We start from the raw sequence: 19,381 nt of genomic DNA on the forward strand, positions 1-19,381 counted from the left end.
CGGACATCTATCCAGCTCCAATCAGCGCAACAAGACACAGCTGAAAACAAGAAGTGGGGAGGAGGGGCAGTAACTCAGGTCTCCATGGAGATCTGAGATACACCTCCCCTGACTGAAGCTGAGAAAAAACCCTGCATGCAGTGAGATTAGTTGGTGGAAGAGACCTCCAGCGTCTCAGGTTACACCCACAGCATTCCTGGTTACAGTTTCAAGGAAGCCCCCTGCTGAGATCAGTTAACAAGACTATCACCTGTTAAGAAAACAAACAAATCAAGACTTCAAAGCTGCCCAAATCCGAAAGTGGATTACAAATAATAGCTGATACCAACCCAAGAAGACCTAGAAATAACACAACTGAAAACTGGAGGCAGACAACACCAAGCCTAGACTCAACCAACTCTACAAATAAAACACCATTATGAGAAGAGAAAGGAGTGCAACCCAAATGAAACCACAAGAGACACCTTTGAGAGATGAGCTGAGTGATATGGAAATAATCAAACTTCCAGATGCGGAGTTCAAAATAATGATTGTAAGGATGCTTAGGGATCTTAGAACAACAATGGAGGGGCAGTTTGAAAACCTAAATAAAGAAATAGCAAGTATAAAAAAGGATATTGAAATATTAAAAAAGAATCAGTCAGAGATGACAAATACAATATCAGAAATGAAGACCACAATGGAAGGAATTAAAAACAGGATGGATACAGCTGAGGATCGAATCAGCGAGTTGGAGGACAACTGGAATGAAGGCATGAAAGCAGAGAAGAAAAGAGAAAAGAGACTCAAAAAGTCAGAGGAAACACTTAGAGAGCTATGTGACAACATGAAGAGAAATAACATCCGCATCATAGGGGTTCCTGAAGAAGAAGAAAAAGAACAAGGGATAGAGACTTTGTTCAATCATATCATAACTGAAAACTTCCCTAAATTAATGCAAGAGAAATTCTCACAAGTCCAAGAAGCACAGAGAACTCCATTAAAGAGAAACCCAAAGAAACCTACACCAAGACACATCATAATTAAAATACCAAAGCTAAGCGATAAAGAGAAAATATTAAAAGCTGCAAGAGAAAAAAAAGTTATCACCTACAAAGGAGCCCCCATAAGGATGACATCCGACTTCTCAACAGAAACACTTGAGGCCAGAAGGGAATGGCAAGAAATAGTCAAAGTAATGCAGAACAAGAACCTACAACCAAGACTACTTTATCCAGCAAGGCTATCGTTTAAAATCGAAGGAGAAATAAAAAGCTTCCCAGACAAAAAACAACTCAAGGAATTCATTACAACCAAACCAACGCTGCAAGAAATGTTAAGGGGTCTGTTGTAAACAGATCAAAGTTGGAAAAGAATATAGCAAAAAAAGGAATACACCTTTAAAGAAGAAAATGGCAATAAACAACTACATATCAATAATAACCTTAAATGTAAATGGATTAAATGATCCAATCAAAAGACATAGTGTAGCTGCGTGGATAAGAAAACAGGACCCATACATATGCTGTCTACAAGAGACACACCTTAGAACAAAAGACACACATAGATTGAAGGTAAAAGGATGGAAAAAAACATTTCATGCAAACGGAAATGAAAAAAAATCTGGGGTAGCAATACTTATATCAGACAAATTGGACTTTAAAAACAAAGGATATAGTAAGAGATAAAGAGGGCCACTACATAATGATAAAGGGAGTAATCCAACAGGAAGATATAACTATTATAAATATCTATGCACCTAATATAGGAGCACCCAAATATCTAAAACAGACTTTGATGGATTTAAAGGGCGAGATCAACAGCAATACTATAATAGTAGGGGATTTCAATACCCCACTAACATCACTAGATAGATCCTCAAGAAAGAAAATTAACAAAGACACAGCAGACTTATTGGAAACACTAGATCAACTCGATTTAATAGATATCTTCAGATCCTTTCACTCTAAAGCAGCAGAATATACATTCTTTTCAAGTGCTCATGGTACATTCTCTAGGATAGACCACATGTTAGGGCACAAAAGTGCTCTCAACAAATTTAAGAAGACTGAAATCATATCAAGCACTTTCTCTGATCACAAGGGCATGAAACTAGAAATGAATCACAGCAGAAAAGCTCAAAAATTCTCAAACACATGGAAACTAAATAGCAGGATGTTAAATAATGAATGGATTAAGAATGAGATCAAAGAAGAAATAAAAAAATTCCTAGAAACAAATGACAATGAGCATACAACAACTCAAAATTTATGGGACACTGCGAAAGCAGTGCTGAGAGGGAAGTTCATAGCACAACAGGCACACTTTCAGAAGCTAGAAAAAGCTCAAATAAACAACTTAACCCTGCATCTAAAAGAATTAGAAAAAGAACAGCAAGTAAAGCCCAAATGTAGTAGAAGGAAGGAAATAATAAAGATCAGAGCAGAAATCAATGACATAGAGGCTAAAGAAACAATACAGAGGATCAATGAAACTAGGAGCTGGTTCTTTGAAAAGGTAAAGAAGATCAATGAACCTTTAAGTAGACTCACCAAGAAAAAGAGAGAGAGGACTCAAATAAATAAAATTAGAAATGAGAGAGGAGAAATAACAACTGACACAACAGAAATACAAAATATTGTAAGAAAATACTATGAAGAACTGTATGCCAAAAAACTAGACAACTTAGATGAAATGGACAAATTCCTTGAAACATACAATCTTCCAAAAATCAATCTGGAAGAATCAGAAAACCTAAACAGACCGATTACACCAAATGAGATCGAAACAGTTATCAAAAAACTCCCAACAAAGAAAAGTCCAGGGCCCGATGGCTTCACAACGGAATTCTACCAAATATTCAAAGAAGAACTAACTCCTATCCTTCTCAAACTATTTCAAAAAATTCAAGAGGAAGGAAGACTTCCAAGCTCCTTTTATGAGGCGAGCATAATTCTGATTCCAAAACCAGGCAAAGACAACACAAAGAAAGAAAATTATAGGCCAATATCTCTGATGAATATAGATGCTAAAATCCTCAACAAAATGTTAGCAAACCGGATCCAACAATATATGGAAAAAATCATACACCATGATCAAGTGGGATTTATTCTGGGGAGGCAAGGCTGGTACAATATTTGTAAATCAATCAATGTGATTCATCACATAAACAAAAAGAAGGAGAAAAACCTTCTATGATAATTTCAATAGATGCAGAAAAAGCATTTGATAAAATCCAGCACCCATTCATGATCAAAACTCTCAGCAAAGTGGGAATACAGGGAACATACCTCAACATGATAAAAGCCATCTATGAGAAACCCACAGCCAACATCATACTCAATGGGAAAAAATTAAAAGCAATCCCCTTAAGATCAGGAACAAGGCAGGGGTGCCCCCTTTCACCATTCTTATTTATCATAGTCCTGGAAGTCCTAGCCACAGCAATCAGACAAGAAGAAGAAATAAAAGGCATTCAAGTTGGAAAAGAAGAAGTAAAACTATCATTATTTGCAGATGATATGATATTGTATATAGAAAACCCTAAAGTCTCAGTAAAAAAACTACTGGACCTGATAAATAAATTCAGCAAAGTGGCAGGATATAAAATCAATACTCAGAAATCAGAAGCATTTTTATACACCAACAATGAACAGTCAGAAAGAGAAATTAAGGAAGCAATCCTTTTTACAATTACAACCAAAAAAATAAAGTACCTAGGAGTAAACTTAACCAAGGAGACTAAAGACTTGTACTCGGAAAATTACAAAGCATTGATAAAAGAAATCAAGGAAGATACAAACAAGTGGAAGCATATATCGTGCTCATGGTTAGGAAGAATAAACATCATTAAAATGTCTATATTACCCAAAGCAATCTATAAATTCAACGCAATACCAATTAAAATACCAATGACATACTTCAAAGATATAGAACACATATTCCAAAAATTTATATGGAACCAAAAGAGGACACGAATAGCCTCAGCAATCCTAAAAAAGAAGAATAAAGTGGGTGGTATCACACTTCCTGATATCAAGTTATACTACAAGGCCGTTGTACTCAAAACAGCCTGGTACTGGCATAAGAACAGGCATATAGATCAATGGAACAGAACAGAGAACCCAGAAATAAACCCACAGTTCTATGGACAACTGATATTTGACAAAGGAGGTAAGGAAGTACAATGGAGTAAAGACAGCCTCTTTAACAAATGGTGTTGGGAAAATTGGACAGCTACCTGCAAAAAAATGAAACTAGATCACCAGCTTACACCACTCACAAAAATAAACTCAAAATGGATAAAAGTCTTAAATGTAGGCCATGAAACCATAAGCATCTTAGAAGAAAACATAGGCAGTAAGCTCTCGGACATCTCTCGGAGCAATATATTTGCTGATTTATCTCCACGGGGAAGTGAAATAAAAGACAGGATAAACAAATGGGACTATATCAAACTAAAAAGCTTTTGCACAGCTAAAGACAACAAGAACAGAATAAAAAGACAAACTACACAATGGGAGAACATATTTGACAATACGTCTGATAAGGGGTTAAAACCCAAAATTTATAAAGAACTTGTAAAACTCAACACCAGGAAGACAAACAACCCAATCCAAAAATGGGCAAAAGAGATGAATAGACACTTCTCCAAAGAGGACATACAGATGGCCAAGAGGCATATGAAAAAATGCTCAACATCACTAATCATTAGAGAAATGCAAATTAAAACCACAATGAGATATCACCTCACACCAGTCAGAATGGCGCTTATCAACAAAACAACACAGTATAAGTGCTGGCGAGGATGTGGAGAAAAGGGAACCCTCCTGCACTGCTGGTGGGAATGCAGACTGGTGCAGCCACTGTGGAAAACAGTATGGAGATTCCTCAAAAATCTGAAAATCGAACTGCCTTTTGACCCAGCTATCCCACTTTTAGGAATATACCCCAAGGACACCATAGAACGGCTCGAAAAGGAGAAATGCACCCGCATGTTTGTGGCAGCATTGTTCACAATAGCGAAGATCTGGAAACAGCCCAAGTGTCTGTCATAGGACAAGTGGATTAAAAAGCTTTGGTACATATATACTATGGAATACTACTCAGCCATAAGAAATGATGACATCGGATCATTTACAATAACATGGATGGACCTTGACAACATTATACGGAGTGAAATAAGTAAATCAGAAAAAAAAACCCACTAAGATGAATCCATACATAGAAGGGACATAAAAATGAGACTCAGAGACATGAACAAGAATGTGATGGCAACAGCAGCGGGAGGTTGGGGGAGGAGGGAGGGGGTGAAGAAGGAGAGAGGTGTTAGGGGAGGGGAGGGGCACAAAGAAAACCAGATAGAAGGTGACAAAAGACAATTTAACTTTGGGGGAGGGGTATACAGCACAATCAAATGTCAAAATAATCTAGAGATATTTTCTCTCAACATATGTACCCTGATTTATCAATGTCACTGCATTAAATTTAATAAAAAAAAATAAAGTGAAAAAAAAAAAAAGCAGGCCACAGGTTAGAATGCAGGCCTCCTCATATTTCTTTCTTCCAGGTCAACCCGCCACACAACAAGCCTAACTTAGAAATCTTTCATCCACTATCTGTTTACTTATTCGCCACATATTATAGAGCTCTTATTATGTTTCAGGCACTGTTCTATATCAGTAGTTCTCAACCAAAAATGATGTTCCCCTGGGAACATTTTCCAATGTCTAGTGACATTTGTGGCTTTACACTTGAGTTGGAGGTGCTACTGGCATCTAGTGAGTAGAGGCCAGTAAACATTACTCAGTATGCAGGAATCCTGGTCCATACCCAACAGAGGGCTATTCGGCTTAAAATGTCAATAGTGCTGAGCTCGGGAACCCTTGTTCTAGATGAACAGACAGATACCTGTTTTCATGGACTTTATAATCTAAAGTGGGGAGAAAGAAGACAAATAGTGCATACTATATATAAATAGGTTAAATGCCATGGCCAAAAAAGTGGTGCAATGGAGAAGGAAGAAAAGTCAGAACAGAGTCAGGAGGAGTGCTGGTAGGGCACTGTGGGTAATGGGAGTAGTAGCTTCCCTGGGAGGTGAACCAGAAAAAGAGAATTTTCCTCTGGAGGTCTATCTCTGTGGCCTGGACTGACCAGTCCTTTGAGTTCTAGCCCATTGCTGTGGGGCATTAGCCCATTCAACTTCAAATCATCTTCACAATGACAAATATAAAACCCTCCTGAACCAAGGGGCATGTTAACCTCCAAATAAAAATAGAGCAAACTGCCATGGGCTAGAAATATTATTTTCTGCCCCTTTCCAAGAGTGTTTAAATTCTCCTGTTTCTCAGCACCTTCAGCATGCTATCATCACAAATGAAGGACAGTGTTAATTTGATGCAAGTTTTATTGCTCATTGTCAGTTTCTCGCTTTTCTCTCAAAGCAAAAATAGTGTGATTTCAGCCTCTCTCAAGAGCATGTGGGTCTTTGGTTGTACAGAGGTTTCTGTCTGTCTAGGTTAATTGCCCAAACTCAACAGAAACAATTGTAGATTTTACTATCTTAAGAAAGCTGTAGTAGTTGGTGCCAATAGAACTCAGGTCAATGAAATGGTTCTTACTATATCTATTCATATATATAATGTATGTGTATGCATATACATTGATATACATTTAAGATCTCACTAAAAAGCATACTAAAATTGTGGTTTTGGTAGTTTGGTAGGCATGTACTTGCTTTACTGGTCTCTCTTTTTTTTTTTTTACGAAGCATTAAAACCCCATAGGTATTCAACAAATGTTGTTGAATTAATAAACTGCAAAAATTAGTTTGGGATTACTAGATTCTAAATTATTTTTCCACATATGCATGAACTTATTTATATCACTGAAACACAACTTAGTAAATACACTAGCATAGTCTTACGGCATTATCATTCTGACATTTATTTCTAAATCTATGTGTTTTTTTTTATTTTTTAAGCTATTGCATGGGATCTGATTTGAGCATGGGGTTTCTGAATATAGTAAGTCTGAGACTTTTAGTAGGTGATACCTTTTCTGTATACCTTTAACCTAGAAAGGGATTATTAAGCAAGAAAGTAGATTTCAATAATAAATGTTTTTGATTCAAAAATATGTAAATTGACATTGTTGAAGAAATACATAATGCACTATTTTATTTTGGGTGCTATTTTATTCTACAGAAGACCTTGTTGACCAGTTTACTGTATGTATGTTGATTTCTTTTTCTAGTGCTATTTTTTTACAATTGAGTTTGGCCTGTGCAAGCAAGAAGGACAACTGCGGGCATATGGAGCAGGACTGCTTTCTTCCATTGGAGAATTAAAGGTATGAAGCTGTGAATGAAAGTATCCTTCCCAAGCAAACTAGTTCAAGGTCATGAAAGATATCGATTTGTTTATCTGCACATTTCTACTTGCAGGTCCTCCATAAATATTTAACACAGAGGAGTTGGCACCTTAGATGTGGGTGCTGACCTAACTTTTCACACTTCTGAAAATGGGTCATGCCTTTCTGGGTTTGTAGTATGACTCAAATGGATTAGCAGCTAGCTATATGCATAATCAACAACAGTGACAAATGTATGCCCACATGTTGGCTAACAAATGACTGCCCTAAATTTAGTGCTGAAAAGTCGGCAATGAGCTAGCAGTGATTCTACTGATTAAAATTTCCCTGTAACAGGGCCTTGGCTACTCTCACTTTCATCGCCCCCATGGTGCCCATGGGCTCCCCGGCATTTGTTTTCTAAAAGGGGATCTGAGACTATTTTAGCTTCTTCAAAATTAATGTGTATTAAAGCATATGTGGATATATACTATTTAGAAAAAAAACCCTAAATAAACATATGGTCTAAGAGGTATCTAATATGTGTAGTGATGCTATTTTTTTTTTTTTTGGCTTTAAAATACAGTGAAATGATCATTTATTCAGCAATGTTGGAGCCTGGGGCATCTGGTAGTTTAAATATTCTGGTTGCTTAAGAATTATTATCTATATCATTGGGGGATGGCAAGTTTTGATGAATTTAGAATGCAGTGTAAAATATAATATGGAAATGGTGCGGAAAATAATTTAATCTTTCTTTGATTAATCAGACTAAGATCAGAATTAGGGACTATCTTAGGGTTTTTATTTTGTGTATTGATTATCCTCAAATAATGTAGTTAAGAAATATATGATCATTGGAACTTTTTGATTGTTTCTGTTCTTGAAAGATGCAATTTAACTATAATTTTTATCAAGTCCTTTTAATTTATGACCCCATTTATTCATTCCCCAAACAATCGTTGAGCACATAGTATGTGCCATGTCCTGTGCCAGTCACTGAGATATACAAATACAAATAATGACGAGGAAGAATAGAATAAGAAGAACGGGGTTGGAGGGTGTTACATTGACTGGGACACTTGAATCTATGTTGACACAATAAGTTTAAAAAAAATTTAAATTATAAAAAGAGAACAAGAAGAAAATAACTACCTCAATGGACACTTAAATAGACCCTAGTATTTTAGGTATTTTATCCATATAAAGCCATTTAATTCCCATAACAGCTTAATGATATAAGCAATATTATTATTACAGATGAGAAAACTGAGGCAAAAACAACAACAAAATAAAAAGAAAAAAACATTAAGGTGGCCCTGGCCGGTTGGCTCAGCGGTAGAGTGTCGGCCTGGCGTGCGGGGGACCCGGATTCGATTGCCGGCCAGGGCACATAGGAGAAGCGCCCATTTGCTTCTCCACCCCCTCCCCTCCTTCTTCTCTGTCTCTCTCTTCCCCTCCCGCAGCCAAGGCTCCATTGGAGCAAAGATTTCCCCGGGCCTCTGCCCCAGGTGCTAGAGTGGCTCTGGTCGCAACAAAGCATTGCCCCCTGGTGGGCAGAGCGTTGCCCCCTGGTGGGTGTGCCGGGTGGATCCCGGTCGGGCGCATGCGGGAGTCTGTCTGTCTCTCCCCGTTTCCAGCTTCAGAAAAATACAAAAAAACAAAAAACAAAAAACAAAAAACAAAAACATTAAGGAACTGTCCAAGGTCACACAGCTGATAAGTATTAGAGCTGGACCCAACCAAGTCCAGGCAGTCTAGCTCCGGAACCTGAGCCCTTAACCATGCGGCTGCACTGCCTGGGATGCTTGTTTTTAAGGAGTTTACAGTCTTGTGCAAGTGATAACCAATCAACACAGAGGGTGGCCAGGGCACCTGGTACAGACCAGGTGGTGCCTGGGAAGTCTTCTTGGCAAGCGCCCATCTGCCCAGGCTGATTCTTGAGGAACAGATAGAATGAGTGAGCTAACAGAGGTGAGGGTGAATGGACAGGAGGTCAGTCACAGCAGTGTGCGCTCCAGTCAAAGCCGGCCCCATTCAGGGAGCTGCCTGAGGTGTGGCGTGGCTAGAATAGACAATAATATTTAATACAACAGAAGCCTGATGTAATGCAATAAGATACTTTTTACTAAGTTCTCAACCAAAACATCCATTTGAGGTTACTCTCAGCATGGAGGCCAGAGCCCACAGCAATAGCATGACATCATATCCCTGAAAGACCCAGGCTTTTTGATTTTTCCAAAAAAAGAATTAGCCAGAAAACAATGTAGCTCTTGGGCTACATCTATTTACATTCTCCTCAGAGGGTTTATAAATTACGCCAGGAACAACAGAAACAAATCTCTCTCATCACCCCAACTTTCGATCTGGTTAATGAGGCATGTGTAGGCAGCATTGGGGTGAATCTGTTTTTGTTTCTATTGGTGCGGGCAGAATCATCTGGAAATGGAAATCAGCCGGAAATATGTAGACCGAAGGGCATTGTCTGCCATGAATCTTCTTGTTCTGGTCTATCACCTCTGGTCATTAGCTTTCTTCCATTTTCAAATTTCAACAAGCCGACATCTTTATGACTGCTGCTTTGGACCATTTTTACAATTCAGGAATTCTTTCTATTGGAAATATTTTCTGATCGTTCACAGAGAATACAAAAGGCGATGCCCATGCTTCTGGTGGCAGCCTCCCTGCCCCCATCCCAGCCTCCACCCCCGGGAGCACTCCTAGCATCCAGATCCTGCCCACGGCACTTCCCAATACAGTGCTTCAGTCCAGCTTTTACTTAAATCGACAAATGATAGTCCTTGAGCTAGGCAGGGATAATCTTATTGATAGCATTAGAATAATTCCAGTGAAACCATGCTTACAATTTTGAATCTAGTTATCTTGTATGGTAAAATATTTTTGCTGCAGCCCAAATGCAGGTCCCAGCTAAATTGTTGGAGGTTTTGTGTAGTCTTTATAACTTCTCAAAAATATCCATAATTCACCTTCTTTTTTTGAACAGAATTCATTTTAGAATTTGTGCTTCAAGACGCTAGATTTTCCTGGTAAATGTTTCACTTCATATCTGACCAAGTATTTCCAAGTGGTGTATATATAGTTTGGAGGATAACTTTTGTTTTTCTGTCCTATTTATTTACTTATTTATTTAGATAACAACAGTGCTTTTCTAAAAAAAATGTTTTTCGACAATGCTTATTTTTCTCTTTAAAGACAGAAACAAAGAATATAGAAAAGCAGCTCAGGCTTGGTGGTTCAGCTGGTCACAGCATTGTCCCAGCATGCCAGACAGGGTGTGCATTCGACCCCTAGTCAGGGCGCGTACCAAAATCAACCAGTGAATGCAAAAATAAGTGGAACAACAAATCAGTCTCTCTCTTTTTCTCTCTCTCTTTTTCTCTCTCCCTCTTCCTCTCTCTCTAAAAGCAATAAGAAATACGGAAAAACTTGTAAAAGCTTACATAAATTTGATGGTCATAAAGACTATTTTATTATTTTTGAAATTTCAGCAATGTTTATTCTCCCTTTTGTTCTAATGATCTGTTCTGCCATGAACTTTTAGAAGTTCTAAGAGTGTGCCTGGGCAGGGCCTTTCCTTACCTTCATCACTATGGAGAGCAGTTAATAGAGAGCTAAGTCATCTGGAAAACTGACTTAAAAAAAAGTTGAAAACGGGTCTGTTGACTGCCATTCACCCACAGTCTAGCATGTGTCTTTCCTGTCACATCCCTTTTCTTTCTGTGCCCGAGCTGACCTGAGATAAGACTGTTGTTTAAAAATTGTATTACTCACTCATTCATTCATTTTATTCAAAAAACCCCAAGTTGAAGGTCTCAGATTTCAAAGATGTTGGAGTCTGTCATAGGGAAGTTCTAAAAAAGTGACTGATAACAGGTCTTTGTTGAATCCAGTTCCTTTGTAGAAGCAACAATGATATTTGTTTAAATTAGGTGGTAAGGATATGATTGCTAATTAATGAATTGGTGAGTCTAATCTAAAAAAGTTAATCCATCTCAAAAGCAAAAAGCAGTTCCTTCTTTTTTCCCATGGGTAATGGCAAATAAAGAGCAGTTCTTTATTCTTGAAGGTAAGAGATTAGACTTTTTTGTAAATGGCCTTAGCTCTGACCCCATAGTAGTCACCGGAATATTACATATTAAATACACATGTTCTGCTTTGCAGATTTTGATAAAGCTGATGGTTTTAAACATTTTAATTATTATTATTATTATTATTATTATTATCATTATTTTGGCTTTGGTTTTAGGATACCCCTGCACAGTGAATTTATTGTTCTGCGCTTTTATAGCTGTTAATCAGTATTCTCAGAACAGGTTTATATTTAGGACAGTCATGTGTATTTACTGACACAACAACTCTGTGAGATGGTCAGGATTACTGGCAGGCTGTGGAGAAGAGGTTTCTCTAAGGTCATCTGGTGTAGCGGTGGCATTGCTAGAGTTAGGAGTAGAATTAGGAATCTCTCACTGCTTGGGCTCCCACACTGCTCAGCGGAGTCACGCCTCCTGTCTGCCTCCTCCACTTTCTTTTTCTGAAGTTAACAATCTTTTTTTTTGCAAGAGAAAGAGACAGACATACAGGGACAGACAGACAGAAAGGGAGAGACATGAGAAACATCAACTCATAGTTGTGGCACCTTAGTTATTCATTGATTTTGTATATGTGCTTTGACTGGGGGTTGCAGCTGAGCCAGTGACTCCTTTGCTCAAGCCAGTGACCATGGGGTCATGTCTATGATCCCTTGCTCAAACCAGCGACCCTGCCCTCAAGCAGGCAACCTCGGGGTTTTGAACCTGGGTCCTCAGTGTCCCAGGCTGATGCTCTATCCACTGTGCCACTGCTGGGTTGAAGCTAGCACTCTTAATAGTGACTTGGCAGATCTGGAGCACTGGGAACTTGAAATGGGTCTTTGGTCTTTATGAAAGAGTTGCTTAAAGAGAGAGTTGGCTCCCTCCTGTAGCTTATTCAAACTGATGAAACTTTCACCATCACTGATCAAAACAAACAAACATGATGCCATCATCCTCCCATTTGGCAATAGGGATGTCAGTGCCAAGTTGTGCTTGGTTAGCAGGAGGAACATTTGAGGGAAGTTAAAAAAATATGCATACATACATATGTGCATATACAAATTTATATATTTGTTATTCTGATGTGAGAAGAGGTGATTGTAGTGTGAGTGTAAAGGTGTTTACAAATTTTATTCAGAATCTAGGGCCCAAACCTACCTAGAAACCTGACTTCGCACATGAATTTTTTCCCTAACTTGAACTAGTCTTAATACAGTGGGTGAGGCTCACGGGGTTCACATCTAGAATAGTTGAGATAATCACTTTGTGTCATTGCAAAGGCAGGTGGCTGGGAGGAAGGAAGATTTCACATCGATGATCTCTAGACAGGCGCTGTTGCTGTGTAGGACCTGGAAGCTTCATGGCTAGGGCAGTGTTTCTTCACCTGTGGGTTCTAGACCCCTGGGCGAGAGCTGGCTGAATGTATATGTACACAAGCATCTTCTTGAGACTAAATTAACAACGATAAATATATATTGAGTGCTTCTTATGTGCCAGGTACTTTGCATACATTATCTCATTGAATTCTTACCACAATGCTGGACTGCAGTTTCTGTTAGTATTCCCATTTTCCAGGTGAATGCTAGAATAGGCTCACAGAGGTAAAATGACATTCCCACAGTCATGTAGAACTTTAGGTAACAGTTGGATTCTGGGAAATTTTTGATGTTGAGAAGAGACTTTTTAGTTTATAGGTTTTTAAAAAAAACCCATTTTTTCCATTGATTTATAAGAGATAGAGAGAGTTGGAGAGAGAGAGAGAAAGTAAGGGAGAGGGAGAAAAAGAAGCTTCAAATTATTGTTCTACTTAGTTGTTCCATTTAGTTGTGCACTTATTAGTTACTTCTCATATGTGCCCTGACCAGGATTGAACCTGTGACCTAGGCATTCTAGGACAATGCTTTATTCACTGAGCCACCTGGCTGGGGCTGAAAAGAGACTTTTTAATTTAAAGGCTGGAATGACAAATAAGTGTTAATTTGTACACTAAAGCCAATTAATGAGTAAGGACAACTCTGTTGGGAAGGGTAGGAAGGCCATGTGCAGGCTCAGTGGGAAAGGCTGCTATGGTCAGCCCATGCTGGCTGGGCAGAGGGAGGGGTTGTGGTACACATGCTGTATTTGTAGGCCTTGTGAAGTTCTATTGCAGGAAGAGCTTCAGAATTCATGGAGGTCAATCTTGTCAGTTTATCAAAGAGGAAACTGTGCCCCAACCTGGGGAGTATTTACTCATGCGGTACCATGCCTCTGGGGCAGCTTTATTTAGAGCCCAGGTCTCCTGACTCCCAGTCCAATGCCCTAGGCTTTACCATTATGGGTAAATAAAAAACAGTCCTTTTAAATGAGAGGAGATGATTCGCAAGCCTTCTGGCACTTTTGGAATGGCTTGAGAATAAAAGACTCAGCCAGATCCTCTTGGCATTACTGAACCCCTCTTTACAGAAAGTTGCAAGAAGGATTCACCTCAGATCCTGGGAACATCTAGCAGTTTGGCTTGATGTTCACAGAGAATCTACTCTAGGCATAGAGGAGAGTCAATGATAGCTGTTCTCCAACACCCAGTAACTCAGAGTGGGACATGAATAGTAGTTGAAGAGCAAACTCAGTAAGACTTCACTCCATTGGGCAGTGGACTTTAGAATGAACAAATTCATGAATACTTTTTATATCCCTTGGGCCACCCTCTAGTATTCTAAACCTCCTGGGCTGCATGGAGATTCCTGGCAGTCATCACACAGGGCAGCTCCCTGCAAAGGCAGATTAAGGTTGGTTGAGTCCCCAACGCAGAAGAAAATATTGAGCCCCTTAAAAAAAAAAGAGAGAGAAAGAGAGAGAGAGAGAGAGAGAGAGAGACAGGAAAAATGAAAATACATGTTAACCAAAGTTTTTAAACTATATTTTTAAGTAAATATAAAATTTTATGTACTATTAATGTTAAAATTGCACATATGAAGCTAAACCTGGTGTCATTAGAAAAAAGTGTAAAATTGGGGTATTGTAGGGCCCTTCAGAGGTCGGAGGCCCAGGGTGCGTGCCTGGTGCACCCGCCGTTAAATCCTCCTCTGGCTCTCTGTCAGATAAATGAGACCATTTCTAGGTATGATCATTATGTCATTGAGCAGCTTCTCTCACTGGCTACTCCCCCAACTCCAGGCTCTTGTCATTCTCTAGGCTAACCCTAGGGTACTATTAATCATTTCTGTATTGGTAATAGCCAACAAGCAGCATTGGTCCCATTTTCCATGGATAGAGAGCTCCTCAGCAGGTAACAAGCATATTGAACACCATAGGCTCCTGAGGATAGACTGCATTTTTGAGAGCTTAGAACAATCAGCTTCCAGGTTTTACTTTGAATATTATACAAGACAAGTGTGATATGTATTGCCTAGTGGTCTTTGACTCAAATTATAGGCTGTGAGTCCACTGACTTTTCCTGATGTCTGTGGCAGAGCATCCTGCCCTCTGGGATTCTTCTTGGTCTTCTCTCATCCCCTTTACCAGTTAAAATGACAAAATAAATAATTTAAGTACCAAGGATCCATCACACAATCCATTTTTTTTAAGTGAGAGAAGGGGAGATAGTGAAGCAAACTCTAGCATGTGCCCCAACTGGCATCTACCTGGTAACCCTGTCTTGGGCTGATGCTCAAGTACTGAGCTATTTTTAGCACCTGAGGCTGATGTGCTGGTGTGCTGGGACCAACCAAGATATCCTCAGCACCGGGGGCCACACTTGAATCAATCAAGCCACTGGCTGTGGAGGGGAAGAGGGAGAGAGGGGTAGAGGGAGAGAGAGAGAGAGAGAAACAGATGGTCATTTCTGTGTGCCCTGACTGGGAGTTGAACCCAAGATATCCATATGCTAGGCTGATGCTCTATCCACTGAGTCACCGGCAAGGGCCATGATCAGTTTTTCTAAAACCACACTGATTCCAGTTCCTGTTATTGTATACACACCTTTTGGAGGCCTCTTCTGCACATAGTAACTGCTGCAGTTACTAATTTCTTATCAAAGCATTGCAGAGCCTAGCAGATGAGTTTCACCCCCTTTATTTGGCTGTTCTAGACTAAATGAAAAGTCTTTGGCTCAGCAAGGATACCCTAGGGGAGTAGTGCCTTAAATGTTCTTATAGCTTGTTCTGCTTTGGCTGCCAGTGCTCCTAACTATGGACTGAGAGAAAGATCGAAGACACTGTGTCAGTCACATTTCTTCCTTTTACATGTACTGATGGATGAACAGGCGATAAGAGCAACATACTGAAGTAGAATGCTCCCAGACTATATGGCTGAAAAGAAAGCAACTTCTAATTCCAAAGCCCATGGCAAGCCAACAGGAGGTCTGTTCTTTGCAGTGGAACAACAGCTCTCATAAAAGGATGTCTTATTTCTTGAAACTGAAGTTGTTTTAAAAATGTGGACAGAGTTATTAGTCATACAGAACCAAATCCCTTGATATTCACTGTACTGCACTGACTCTTGCACAGATGCATTTGCAGGTGTAGTGACTTTCTGCTTCTAATGAAGTTGTTTGTGGGCCAAAAAAAAAAAAAAAGAGTTCATTTTGAGAGGCCCTCTGCATTACCCGACTCATATATGCATTGATCTGGATGGCGGAACTTGTGAGAATGCACATTACAGGGTAGGGCCATGTGGCCTTTCATTTGCACGTTGGTCCTTTGGTTTACAATTATATTTTCAAACTTAGGGAAGCACAGCCTTCTTCATGGAAGCCTGAAAATAATGCCATGTGTTTTGAAATTGTTGGAGGAATGAATAAAGAATACTAAACAGGAAAGGTTTTTTTTTTTTTTTTAGCATTTCTCTAGGAAACCTTAGCAGTTAGAGATGGAGAAGGTAGAAAAGTGCTTTGAGTGGAATCTAGAGGCTGGAATAGAAATCACATAGCATAAATCCCTCACTAGAGTTGAGGAAACAGGCCCAGAGAGGTGAAGCTATGTGTCAAGGATGCCCAGTTAGACAGCAGCAAAACCTGGGCTAGCGCCCAAGCTTCCGAACTCTCAGTCTAAGGCCGTCTCTGCTACACCATTTCTTTCTCTGCCAACTAATTTACCCTTGAAATTAAGAAAGAGACAGAATCTAGTAGAGTACTTAGCAAAATATAGTTCACAACCACTTGTGTCCGAGTCACCTTGGATGCCTTTAAAATGCAGATTTCTGGGATTCATCCAGACCTATCAAATAAAATGGAGACTTGGGCGTCTGCATTGTTCACAAGCTCCTTAGTGATTCTATGCACATTCCATCGGAGAGTCATCAGTCTGGGGTCTATAAATAGGTAGGTGGCACATGGCAGGAAATGAGTGCTACCTTTCAGCATCACTGAACTTATCTTGAGAATCTGGTCCTCACTCTTCCTTGCTGTTCTTCCAGTCGGTCATGTAGTGAGCTGAATGGAGCTAATGATGGACTGAAGAGTAATTACACTGGCTTTCCTGTTTTCCTAATGCCTGCTCTGGGCAGAACTGTAACTATTACTATTAGCTCTTTTTGTCCTAACTGGAAATATTTATCTGTTGTATACTGCTCTGCTGTACTTCGTGGAACATAAATGAATGCTTTGCAAATATCCTCAAGCATGCAGGTCCTCTCCAGACTCTGTTGCTACACAGGACCTGGCCTCAAAATGTCTCTCAGTGAGTCCGCAAATCATTTAGTCAGAGTCCCAGTTACTTCGCCACGCAGGTAATTATTGCTTCTGCCACTTAAGTGGAATTTTAGTACATTGCTTATAGCAATAAATTTAGGGCTTGTATTTATGCTATCTCTGCTTCTAGTCATAGCATAGATTTAAAATTCCATTTCTGTTGGGATACTGCTTTGAACTGTTCTTCAGTATGAATTTGGATGATAAATAATAAAAAAAATAATACCATAATCTCATTTTTTCCTTTAGTACCTAAAAGACTTAAAACAACAACAGCAACAACAAACCTAACACTCAGGTTAGCCTGCATACGGGACTGTTCCATGTTTCATGGCAGACCAGTAACTGAGCAGTTTTGTGAAATGATTGACCTGGATTGTAGAAATGTGACATCACGACACTTAGGGAGTCTCGTTGTGGAGTGTCATGGGTCTTGTGGTCTGTTTTGCAGCATGCTCTTTCTGACAAGGCATGTGTGAAAGCTTTTGACCCAAAGACAACTTGCTTACAGGAGTGCCTTATCACCACCTTCCAGGAAGCCTACTTTGTTTCAGAAAGTTTTGAGGAAGCCAAAGAAAAGATGAGGTAAGCTTGTTTTTCTTTCATCTAGAGAAAATAACTCATTTTTTGGGCTCTGTTTCTTCCCTCTCTCTATCTCTTATACTGATCAAGGTCAATCACATATCCTTCTGTTTCTGTTTGTTTTGCAGGGACTTTGCAAAGTCAATTACCCGCCCCTTCTCAGTATACTTCAATCCCTACACACAGAGTATTGAAATTCTGAAAGACGCCAGAAGTATTGAAAATGTGGTACAGGATCTCCGCAGTGATTTGAACACAGTGTGTGATGCCTTGAACAAAATGAACCAGTATCTGGGGATTTGATGCCTGGGACCACTGTTGTTGCCAGCATGATCTTTCTGGGGCTTAGCAGTCAATGTCATATAACACCAATAACTTTCTGTGTCACGGCTTGGCTAGTAGGCATGCAATTATGTATATCTCTACCTACTTGTAACTTACTGTGCTAATGTGTGGAACAGCATTAAGAACCCAGTGACAAGTAACCACTCATTGTATGAAAGATTGTACTATGTTTAAATGTCTTAAATCAATTTGACATTCCTGCTTAGTGTCTTTAACCAAAGTGCATCTATTTGAAATTTGTAACAAATAGTCCTCTTATGATTCTAGTTTATTACCTTCACTTTCTCAGCTCTGAGCCTTTCCTCTGTGTTCATTAGATAAAATGAAAATTGCAGTGAAACTGTTTCTACTTTCCATAGCAGCAGTACTTTCACAGTGTTATTTGAGATAAACCCAGAATGGTATGAAACTTCCAGTCACATTAACAAAGATCTAATATTCTGTTTCAGGAATTCTTGGGGTAACACACCAGTAGGAATGAACTTTAGGCAGAGTATTTATACAATGGAAGAAAAGAAAAGCTTTTTAGAAATGGGATATATAGGTTGCACTGACGTTGTAGAGATTGAGTTGTGGAATGCTTCCCAAAGCGTTTTGGAAAGAGATACTTCCAGAAAGGACATTAGGAAAGACTAAACAGTGGGGAATAAGTTTGAGGACTATTAATGTTATGCTGGAATAAAGTAAACTACCATGCTCAGGTAGGTGTTTAACTCATTTCTGTTGGAGGGCAATAAAATCATAGTGCTTTGCTTTTGAAGACATGGAAATTGAGTCTCAGAGAGGTGAAGTGATTTGGTCAAAGCAGCACAGCTAGTTGTATAACAACATTTATAGCCCATGGCATATTGCTTTTGGATTGCTAAGAAGCTTACCTTGGTATATACTTATATTTATGTGTAGTCAGAGAAGGGAAAAAAATGCTTATCAAAACTAATGTTTATCACTAAATAGAAATTGTTTTGTGATTAAGACTTTCCAACAGTACAAATATTTCCTCTCACAGGCCCAAACCAAGCCAGATCTCTGGGATGCCATCTGTTTGTTCAAAGTTTGGGCACATTTATGCAAAAATAGTGATAACACCACAAATCTCTGGTCATGTTTGCCATAAGAGGTATAATCAGGTGGTTAAATAAAAATAAATAAATAAATAAATAAATAAATAAATAAAACCGTGGAATAAGTGAATGAATTTCATCTTCTGATTTCTTCAACAAACACAGCACTGTTCCCCTTGTTCTGCTTTGGTGGTGCACAATCCTGGGGAGAAAAAAGGGGAGACAAGAAAAAGTAGAGAAGGTAAAGATGATGAAATGACTTTTAAGTTAGCCATTCTAAAATACTTACTGGAGCAATTCCTAAGGAT

The 19,381-nt window shown here is 39.1% G+C and overlaps 1 protein-coding gene across 1 annotated transcript in view; it reads left to right on the plus strand.

The window, feature by feature from the left end:
* TPH2 (tryptophan hydroxylase 2) overlaps window positions 1-19,088 on the plus strand; it is a 128,500-nt gene extending 109,412 nt beyond the window's left edge. Inside the window, exons 9-11 of the mRNA XM_066365807.1 lie at window positions 7,234-7,329; window positions 17,537-17,670; window positions 17,796-19,088. Of these exons, the coding sequence (XP_066221904.1) occupies window positions 7,234-7,329; window positions 17,537-17,670; window positions 17,796-17,970 (405 nt within the window). The 3' untranslated portion in view covers window positions 17,971-19,088. The remainder of the gene's footprint in view (window positions 1-7,233; window positions 7,330-17,536; window positions 17,671-17,795) is intronic.
* Window positions 19,089-19,381: the final 293 nt, after the last annotated feature.

The sequence above is a fragment of the Saccopteryx leptura genome, chromosome 2, assembly GCF_036850995.1.
Source record: "Saccopteryx leptura isolate mSacLep1 chromosome 2, mSacLep1_pri_phased_curated, whole genome shotgun sequence".
NCBI classification, from domain to species: domain Eukaryota; kingdom Metazoa; phylum Chordata; class Mammalia; order Chiroptera; family Emballonuridae; genus Saccopteryx; species Saccopteryx leptura.